The sequence below is a fragment of the Piliocolobus tephrosceles genome, chromosome 7, assembly GCF_002776525.5.
Source record: "Piliocolobus tephrosceles isolate RC106 chromosome 7, ASM277652v3, whole genome shotgun sequence".
In the NCBI taxonomy this organism is placed as follows: domain Eukaryota; kingdom Metazoa; phylum Chordata; class Mammalia; order Primates; family Cercopithecidae; genus Piliocolobus; species Piliocolobus tephrosceles.
Window position 1 is genome coordinate 17,686,309 of NC_045440.1, and position 10,699 is coordinate 17,697,007.

At 44.6% G+C, this 10,699-nt stretch overlaps 1 protein-coding gene across 2 annotated transcripts in view; it reads right to left on the bottom strand.

The window, feature by feature from the left end:
- CSGALNACT1 (chondroitin sulfate N-acetylgalactosaminyltransferase 1) overlaps positions 1-10,246 on the bottom strand; it is a 118,794-nt gene extending 108,548 nt beyond the window's left edge. Inside the window, exons 1-2 of one of the 2 annotated variants that reach the window (XM_023216638.1) lie at positions 10,045-10,246; positions 17-946 (exon numbers count right to left, since the gene is read on the bottom strand). In XM_023216638.1, the coding sequence (XP_023072406.1) occupies positions 17-650 (634 nt within the window). In that variant the 5' untranslated portion in view covers positions 651-946; positions 10,045-10,246. Of the gene's footprint in view, positions 1-16; positions 947-9,764; positions 10,006-10,044 lie in introns of those variants that run through there. The other variant, XM_023216637.1, reaches the window with a different exon arrangement.
- Between the last annotated feature and the right edge of the window lie 453 nt (positions 10,247-10,699).

Below are 10,699 nucleotides of genomic sequence, written 5' to 3' on the forward strand. Positions count from 1 at the left end.
TTCACAAAATGCTAACCTTCTATGAAATCAGAGGCTGTGTAAGGACGGTGATTGGGGCTGTTCTCTGCAGGATTGTTCAGGGTCTCCAAGGCCGATTCAATGGCTTCCACCAACTCATCCCGCTTGTCCTTCCTCACGGGCTTCTCCTCGGGGTGGCGGGTAAGGCCAGTCTCCAGCTGGTACACCTTCTGTAGAGTAAAGCTATCAAAAGGCACTGCTGCATACTCCGTGGCCAGCTTGACACCAGCATGCACCTCTGCCTTGTCCACCTGCGAGTGCAGGAAGGCCAGGAGGTCAGCCTGGGTTTTCTCTGGGGGGCTCCTGTCCAGCCCCAGGCCAGCAGCATCGCTGGCTTGGTACTGCCCGTTCCTGAGCTGCTCACTCCTCTCCTGCAGCTCCTCCTTGAGCTGCGCGATCTGCCGCTTCAGGCTGCTTACGTAGTTGCGGTGCTGCTCCTCCCACTCCTGCAGGACGGCCTGGTACCCTTCCTTCCCCGTGGGGCTGTTGGCCCTGGGCAGTGCCAGCTGCTCGTCGTCACCTTTTGGGGTGCAGGCCAACATGTACAGGACGGAGATGGCACAGCAGAGGAGCACCAGCAAAACCACCAACCGGGAAATCCACGCAAGCAGCCCCCGGCGAACCATCATCATTCAGGAATCAGCCATGCGTCCAGAACCGGTGGCATCCCTGGAAGCCAGGGTCCCCACGGAAGGGCTTCCCTGGGCTAGACCACAGGAAGCATGCTTTTGGGGCCCCCAGAGCTGCTTGCATCCATTTCCTTCTAGAATGAGTTCTGCCTCTTGGAATTAACCACCACACAGAGCAGCTTCTCTACTTCCAAAGGATGATCTTCCAGGCAGAAGCAATGACTTAAGTGAAATCTCCAAGTTTTCACCTTCATTCCCATCATAGCCTTTCTGATGTGCAGCCAACAGCAAGAGGGGACCTGGGAAGAAACACAAATGACAGCAACACTTAATCAAGACAACGACTCTGTCATGCTCCCTATGGCAATCAATATCCAACAGATCTCCTGTGAGAGTTATGGAAAATGCCTATGATAGATGATTAAGTATTGTTAAATGTGTATAAATCAGAACACAAACGCGCATCTGCAGTGTAATGCAAATAAGCAACAAAGGACACAGAAAAAAGATTGAAAGGAAAATGGCAAAATGTGAACAATAATTCTCTCCAGATGGAAAGATTACGAGTCATCTTTCTGCTTCCATTTTTCTGTATCTTGTATTTTCTGCCTAGTGGCACACGTTCTGATGGTTAAAGGGAGAAAAGCAAAAATGTTAATGACATTGGATTGCTGGCAGGTGACTACTTGGCCAGAGCCTGTGCTGTGTTTGTTTGGCCCCTCCAGGTCTCATGCTAAAATGTGACCCCCAGTGTTGGGAGATGGGGCCTGGTGGGAGGTGCCAGGATCATGGGGGTGGATCCCTCAGGCATGGCTTGGTGCCATTCTTGCTGCAGTGAGTTGGCACTCTTAGCTCCCATGAGAACTTGTTGAAAAGAGCCTGGCGCTTTGTCTCTCTCTATCCCCACTCCCTCCTGCTCCCACCATATAATGCCTGCTACCTGTCACCTTCTACCGTGAGTGGAAGCAGCCTGAGGCTCTCATCAGAAGCAGATGCTGGCGCCATGCTTCCTGTACAGCCTGCGGAACTGCAAGCCAGATAAACCTCTTTTCTTTGTAACTTATGTAGCTTCAGGTACTCCTTTAGAGCAGCAAGAACGAACTAAGCCTGCCAGCAGCTGTGGATGCAGCCAGGTGAGCCCACATGCGTTCACCTGTGTGCACTCACTCAGAGCAGGCCTGAAAGGGGATCAACATGGCTCCAAGCTTTCTGCTGAGGAACTGGGGAAGCATCCAGAGGTTCAAATATACAAATAATAAATATGAACAGTAACACATCCAGAAGGGATCAGGAGACAGTGGTTCCAGCTAACTCTTCGATTCTGCTTGCAGACAAGAGAAGATGAATTTATCATAGAAGAGATGAGGTTGGGAGAAGAAGAGAGATCAGAATCAGAAATACTGTCCTGTTGGGACCCAAATCCCAGTTATATCTCTGCTCCAGTGTCTGTGAGGAATTCTGTGTCCTGATTCTTCATAAGAAATACTCAGACAGGTCCCAGGACCTTTCACACACTCTGCACCTCGACTTTCAATCTCGATAAATGAGAAGCCAGTCTGACTGCCTTCTTCATTTCCCCCTGGGGTCACCCTTGCTCATCCTCTACTCATCATGGACATTTCCACAGCACACTCCTTTTCAGATGTGCTCCTTCCTTAATCCCTTTTCCTTGTCTTCCTCTACCCATCTTAGCCAGATAAACAAACAAAAAAAGAATGATTAATGGAAAATAAACAGAATAGAACTTCTTGTCTAGGGATATTTTAATGAAACCTTCCTATATGCATCTTTCTTTTTTTTTTTTTTTTTTTTTGTTGAGACAGAGTCTCGCTCTTTTGTCAGGCTGGAATGTAGTCGCGTGATCTTGGCTCACTGCAACCTCTGCCTCCTGGGTTCAAGCAATTCCCCTGCCTGAGCCTCCTGAATAGCTGGGATTACAGGCACACATCACCATGCTCAGCTAATGTTTTTGTATTTTAGTAGAGATGGGGTTTCACCATGTTGGCCAGCATGGTCTCCATCTCCTAACCTCATGATCCACCCGCCTTGGCCTCCCAAAGTACTGGGATTACAGGTGTGAGCCGCCATGCCCGGCCCTCCTAGATGCATCTTTCTATATCACTTCATTCACAAACAAGCTCCCTGAGGGTATCATGCTATTGCCATTTCACAAAAACTTCTCATTTTAAGAAATCCTCATAACTAAATTATTCTTTATATAGTCTTCACCCAACTCAGAAAGCCAGATTCTGGGCCAAAAATCATCTCATTTACTGGTAGCCTATCCCATTTACCAATGAGAAGAAGAGCCCAGCCCAGTCAATTCGCACATTCAGGACCCTTGGGAGAAAAGAGAGAAATGTTCCTCTCAAAGACAGAATGTTAACAACCTCCTTGACTTTACTTGAATATTCACTTGCTATGCACTATGTCTACATAACAATTCCTCTTCTGTTACTGAGGAGATGTGCCTTTTAGTGATATCACTATGCTAACAAAATAGTTTATTTCTCAACTTTTCTGAGAAATTCAACACTTAACATTCTAATATTTCCTTTGGCCCAAGGATCCTCTCTCCTGTAATTTAGAAGAACACACAGTTATTAGTGCTAGGTTTAAAGTGCGTGTTTAGCCCTGGAAGCCTTTTCCATCTGATGAAAATCTTGGGATTTGTATAATTACTATAATTCTGTGATCGAAAACAGCTCAGCTTTGGTGTTCAGGCACCTTGCTGTTTCTAATGAAGCCTCTCAGATAAACTCATTATATCCAAGTATTAAATTACCAGTCAAGATGTTATCATGCTATTCTGCCACTTTCAAGACTCCTACTTTAAATATGTTGTCATTAAAGACAAAACAAGCAAATCAAAAAACAAAATTGGAATAGTCAACACATTTTGTTGTGTTCTAGAAACTTAAATTATGCAGTTTTCTCTCCGAGTTTTCTAATAAAATTGTTGTATTTGCATAAAAGATGAAAATCATGTTGGTTAACTGAATGCCATTTGAAAACTAAATCTGTGATTTGAAAATTTAAAACTAGAATATCTTTTTGTTCTGTTCTATAATTTTCTTCAAGATCTAGTTTGGCTTTTGAAATTCACTAGTATAAATTTCAAACTTATTTGGTATTCTACTCTTTGGAGAAAAGGAGCAAAAGTGGAAAAGACAGATTTTTAGGAAGAATGGGCATTTTTTATAGAAATAACAAAAAGCGGTAAGAATTGCCACCAAGGAGGCAGTGATCAGTTTTTCCTTTGAAATGCCAGAAGTAGGTAACACGTGTCGGAAACAAAACTCCATTCTTTAACAGACAAAATATTTCTGAACCGTTCCAGCAATCTCAGCTGTAATCAAAAGCTTAACAACTGGTTATACTAAAGAGGCTGGGAGTATCTGCTTCCTGAAGTCAGGAGAGGCTTTTATCCTTTGGATTCTTGCTGCTATAAAGACTTCAGGCTTTTCCTTCAGTAGCACAAAACATCATTCTTAAAAGTGGGTGGTGGCCAGGCGCGGTGGCTCACAGCTGTAATCCCAACACTTTGGGAGGCCAAGACGGGCGGATCACTTGAGGTCAGGAGTTCAAGACCAGCCCGGCCAACATGGCAAAACCCCGCCTCTACTAAAAATACAAAAATTAGGCATGGGGGCGTGTGCGGTGTGTAATCCTAGCTAATGTGGATGCTGAGGCACGAGAATTGCTTCAACCCAGGAGGCAGAAGTTGCAGTGAGCTGAGACTGCACCACTGCACTCCAGCCTGGACAACAGTGCAAAACTCTGTCTCAAAAAAAAAAAAAAAAAAGAATGTCACCTTACCACCTCTGCCACCTTCATGAAAAACCACCTTGATGAGACATAACTGGACCAATATATACCTAAGCCACAAAAGCTCTGTGCAATCTCCTTCTCTTAGCAGCAGTGGGAGAATTGAAGAGCTAACATTTATATGTTCACAGACTTGTAGATGGAAACCATCGTGTAATTACCAAGCACTACTAGAAGTCAGAGATGACAGTGAAAACACAGCTTCATGTGATCACAGCAGCAATGAGCTACTATCTTAAGAAGTTAGAAAGGCACCCAGATTCTTAGACCAGCTCAATCTCTTGGGGGTGGCTGCAGGACGGAGGGAGTGGGGAGCAACAAGTCCCTGTCAACAACAAATTTTAGGACCCTTGGAAGAAGGGAGATGCATATTCCCGGGTTATTTATTTATTTTTAACTGTAGAAAATCCTTGTGCTCATCAGGTTTATTGACTCTGCCATTTTTAAATGTTCATCCTTACGAACTGTTTTGCCTAATACTTTCCTATCCCTGGCTAAACCCCCAGTGATGGATCTGTGATGCATCATGTCTGAAACTGTGGATTTACTGATTTCAATGAAGGAGATATCCAAGCACAATGCCTTGCCTACCATTCTTAAAATCTCTGGGCAACAAAACAATGGGAGAAGGCTTCTTTGTGGTCTTCTGTGAAGGCAAAACACTCCGGCAGAGCGATGCTTTTAGGGCTCACTCCGATCTAAGACCCAGAAACAACCTCCAAATAACCTAGCAATGGCCAAATAATAGACGACAGTCTCAGTCCACTCTATCTAGGATTCTGTCTTTATTCATCCATACAACAAATAGGCATTAAGCACCTAGTATGTTCAATCCACTGTATAAAAAGTTACAGGAGATGAAAAGGTGAACCAAGAACAAATCCCAACCTCAACAAACTTACTAGCTTGTAGAGGAACTGATGTCCTTTCAAATAACTATAATTTGAGCCCCAAACAGACAAATACCATTAAAATAGGTATGAAGTGTTAATGGCATGTTCCCACCGACCAAATGTACGGGTGAGGAGTGGGAGATGGGAGGATTCAAAAAATACAAACAGAATACATTTTAAAATGACAGAAGTTTAAGATAAATGTTATGTGTCATCAATATTTGTCAAGATAAGATATCCAAGTAGTTACAGGTACCGTTTACCATTTCATCTCGGAAGGTAAAACAAAGGCAGTCAGGTTTGTTTCACAGCCTAAGACCTAACCCAAATGTGGCCAGTACATACCGGGATTTCTATGACTAGGACAGAAGGTGCTCTTAGTTTGGGTGTGAGCGTTTCACTCTGCAGATTTCAGTGAACATTTTAGTCACGAGAGCTGTGTACTCTGCCAAGATATGCCTAGTAATGTCCACAAGAAGCTCACAAATCAAGAAAGACTCAAGGACAAGCCCTGCTGATGAAACGCTGTCAGGGTCAGCAGCACGCAGAAAGGACGGTGGCTTCCTGGCGAGGCCAGGGCAGGCAGCACTACATGCTACAATGACAGGCCTTGTAAGTGATAAAGGAAACTATTCAAGGAGTGGCAATAAATTCTGCAAGACATCTCCACCCCATGTGCAGACACAGCCAAAAGGCTTGATGGAGAAAAAAAACAAGCAGTGTCTATGGGGTCAGGAAGCGGTAGACCAAAGGCCTAACACCACAGTGTGAGTCTATTCCACTTGGGCACATACAATCAGCTCTTTGACAGCAAGGGCACAGACTAACCTTCAGTCAAAGGATTAGCTGTACCAACAGAATATAAACTCGAGTCATATCTCTCGGATAAACATACCATCCTGGATGTGTGTGGAAAGGATTCTTATTCAGAGTTTTCAAATGCTCTCAAAAAATGGATATAAAGTTAGCACTGTAAACTTTATTTGAACATATGGCTTCAGTTAGAATTCCCGCTACACCAACTGAATTCCTGTAGGCAGGGTGTGGTAGCCAAGTTCCAAGATGGTCCTCAATGGTCTCTGCCTCCTGGTATTCATACCACTGTGTGTTCGCTCTCACACTGTACTGGGAGCTTGATGTGAGTGACTGTGTTAGTCTGTTCTCACACTGCTATAAAGAACTACCTGAGACTGGGTAATTTATAAAGAAAAGAGGTTTAATTGACTCACAGTTCCATAGCTGTGCAGGAGGCATGGCTTGGGAGGCCTCAGGAAACTTACAATCATGGTGGAAGGGAAAGCAAGTGTATCTTCACATGGCAGCAGAAGAGAGAGTGAAGGGGGAAGTGCTACACACTTTTAAACAACCAGATCTTGCGAGAACTCACTCACTGTGATGAGAACAGCAAGTGGGAAATCTGCCCCCATGATCCAATCATCTCCCACCAGGTCCCTCCCCCAACACTGGGGATTACAATTCAAAACGAGATTTGCGTGGGGACACAGAGTCAAACCATATCCGTGACCAACAAATATGGCAGAAGAAGTGGTATGGCACTTGTGAGATTAAGTTGTAAAAGGCTGCAGCTTCTGTCTTGGGTGCCCTCTCTCCCAAGCAAGCTGCTATGTTGTGAGCAGCCCTGTGGAGGGACACATGGATGAGGAACTAAAGCCTCCAGCTAACCAACGCCTAGCAAGGAACAGAGGCAGGCCTGCCACCAACCCCCTGAAAGAGCTTGAAAGCAGGTTCTGCAGCCACAGTTAAGGCCTAAGATGACTGTAACCAGAGAGCTTGACTGCAACCCTGAACCGAAACTATCCCGCTAAGCTCCTTCTGGACTCCCGACCCTAAGACCTTGTGAGATGATAAATGTTTGTTACTTTAAGTTTGTGGATAATTTGTTACATTCCAACAGATAGATAACTAATTCACAGGGCCACGGACTTCAGATTTACATAAAAATGCTATCTCTCTACCACACACTATTTTTCATTTTATAAAATGTTTTAATATGCCTTATCGCCTATGATGCAATAATCTTGTGACAGCAGAAATACATTACTGTAATCACTTCTCAGTTTGAGAAAATAAGGGTTAGAGAAGTCATGCGACTCGTCTAAAACCACACAACCTGCAAGCTATAGAAATGGGACTCAAACCCATCCTTGACTTGAAGCCCAATATGCTTTCTACCAAAGCCCTCCAAGATTTTGTTCTTGAACAATGGTCATGAATCCAAAAATTGGTTTTTTGTTTGTTTTTGTTTGTTTGTTTGTTTTGTTTTTTTTAAGTGTCAGGGACTTCAGGAAATCTGTAAAGTTAAAATTTAATTACGTTTTAGAAGAACCCTGTTTCCAAACACCAGAGTCAACAATGGTGTGTTACAGAGAAGTAGTTGACTATTACAGCACATGGGCCAAGTTAACTGAGAAGTGGTGAAGCACAGCAGGTCTGCCTTCCCTCCAGTCATTGTCTTTACAGCCAATGGCAGCACTACCCACCAAGTTGCTTAAGCCAGAAGCAGGAAAACCATCCCCAGTCCTTCCTTCTCCATCATCTGCCATTGACTTATCACCACGTGAACATGCTTCCTCTTCCAAAAGTATCTCAAATCAGTTCTCGCATCTCTACCTCCACCACCATCCTACTCAAGGCTCCATCATCTCCTATCCAGACTATGCACTAGACACTGAATATCAGAGGTGGGTGGAGGCACCCAGGACATTGGAGGATGGCGACAATGTGGGACAAAAGAGGACAGCAAAGGTCTTAACATCAAAGGAAAATACTGCAGAACATAATGGAAGACACACGAAAACCACTACAAGGACTGAAAGACCCTAAAGCTCCAAACTCCTACACCCAGTACATTCTGTCCATAGAATTCTCTCTCCCTCTCTCTCTCTCTCTCTATCTATCTATCTATCTATAGTGCCATCTGCCTTCTTTTAAAGAAAATGAGTATATACAACCAACACCTACAACTGCTGGAGTCCACAATAATCTATGTCTCATACACACTTAATTAGTTTAGGGCCTGAGGCAGTTATGCCATTACTTAATGAAAGAAAAATGTTCTGAGAGATGCATCATCAGGCAATTTTGTTGTTGTGTGAACATCATAGAGTGTACTCTCACAAACCTAGATGGTAGATCTACTGCACACCCGGGCCACATGGTACAGCCTAGTGCTCCCAGGCTACAATCCCCTGCACAGCATGTGGCTCTAATAAATACTGCAGTCAACTGTACCACTCTGGTATTTGTGTATCTAAACATATCTAGACAAAGAAAAGGTACAGTAAAAATATAGTATTACAATTATAGAGCTACCCACACGTATTTGGTCCATTGACAAAATGTTACACATGACATGACTATACTTTTAAGGAAGTCAAAATGACCTGAAAATAAGAATGGCTCATCATCTCCCCAAACCACATCCACCCAAAAGTTTCAGAGCAGGGTTTTCAGGTGTCAGAGATCTTTCTGGAATGCAGGTTTCTTTTTTCCATTTAGACTTTCATTAGCATCTATATATGGGCCAAGTGCTTTATCTTCAGCTATGTTCCTCACAGCAACTAAAGCAGATCAGTATTACCATGTTCGCACTAAGAGGTGCTGGAGCCAAATCCCAGCAAGAGGACAGGGGTCCCACTGGGGAGTCAACAATTAAATGCCAAGAGCTTGGAGTTGGCCGTGAAAGGATCTGAAGCCTTCCTCCCCTACCCCTCCAGTCCTGACACTGAGCTACTTAGCACGGGCACTGGCTCGGGTTTTATACACAGAGCAATGTGCGCGGGCAGCTGCCTTGGTGGCCCCAGCAGTTTTACGGCTTTTCCTACTCTTTCCTCAACACTCAAGATCAGCTGTCTCCAAACTTTAATTAAACATGAACAGCACATTCCAGGTAGTCAATGACTTTGGAACAGAGACTACATATATAAATATATTTTAAAATTATATACAGGCCAGGCACAGTGGCTCTCGCGTGTAATCCTAGTGCTTAGGGAGGCTGAGGCAGGCAGATTCCTTGAGGTTAGGAGTTTGATATCAGCCTGACTAACATGGTGAAACCCCGTCTCTACCAAAAAAAAAAAAAAAAAAAAAAAAAAAAAAATTGCAAAAGAGAATTAGCCCGGCGTAGTGGCTGATGCCTGTAGTCCCAGCTGCTTGGGAAGCTGAGGAAGGAAAAATCACTTGAACCTGGGAGGTGGAGTTTGCAGTGAGCTGAGATCACTGCACTGCATTCCAGCCTGGGCAACAGAGCAAAACTCTCTCTCCAAAGGAAAATAAAAATAAAATATTACATACAAGCTTTATAATACAGCATTATGTATTTACAACATATCTAAAATAATAAAGCACAAAATATTTTTAAATAATATTTTCTCACCCTGATGGACCATCCTGGACCCCACAGAGACCTAGCTCCAGGTTTGCAGCAGTTGATCTTCTGACTGCATTACAAGCATCGCTGGGACAGGGCTGATTCCAGGGCCCCAGTGCCAGGATAATGCCTTGATCCCCCATTCATTCGGGAAACCAGCCTCAGACTGCCTTTCCTGCGTCTGGACCCCACTGTCTCTATCTCAGGGTCCCCAGCACCTGCTGTCAGGCCATGTGACCAAACTGCCCAGGACTCCACCCAGAACCCACTTCCCTTCCTTCCTCACCCAGAAGACTTAGGCTCAGCCTTCAAGATGCTCCTTGAGTCTTCCCTGTGAGGTCCCCCTATCTCCAGGCCCAGAGAGCATGTTCTCCAGGGACCAGCACTGACCCAGCCCAGGAGAACGGGCTGGCAGATGACTTCGCAGCCAGGAATTCCCTAGTTGGGAGGGACCCTCCACCGCCTCAGCTCCTCGTTGGTCTTTTAAAAGAATTCTGATTCAATTTCCCTGCTTTGAAACAGAAAAAGGGAAATGTGGCAAAAAGAAACTGGCACCTGCTAGTCAGAAAATGAAAGCACACTGATCACAACCACAAGCACCGAAGGCCAAGAAAGAGCCCCAAGTCCTCTTTTGTTTTATTTTGATTTTTAATTTGCTGGCAAACTTTTACAAAGGTGGCTTGATTGAGAGGGGCTTCCTGTCTACGCCAGACCTTCTAGTCCCATTCCTTGCAACCGCCACCCTTGTTTCAGGAAGATCTAAGGCAAGTTGTTGGCATGGGTGGTGGTCATGGACCCCAGAGGATGCAATGAGGGCAGGACACTGGCATAAGAAGATGCTACTCAAGTCAGGTGTGCAGAATAAAGACCCTCCTTCCAGCTCTACGTTGTCTCAAGCACACATGCGGGGCTGAGTCAGCTGCCAAACTCTGCAGAGAGAC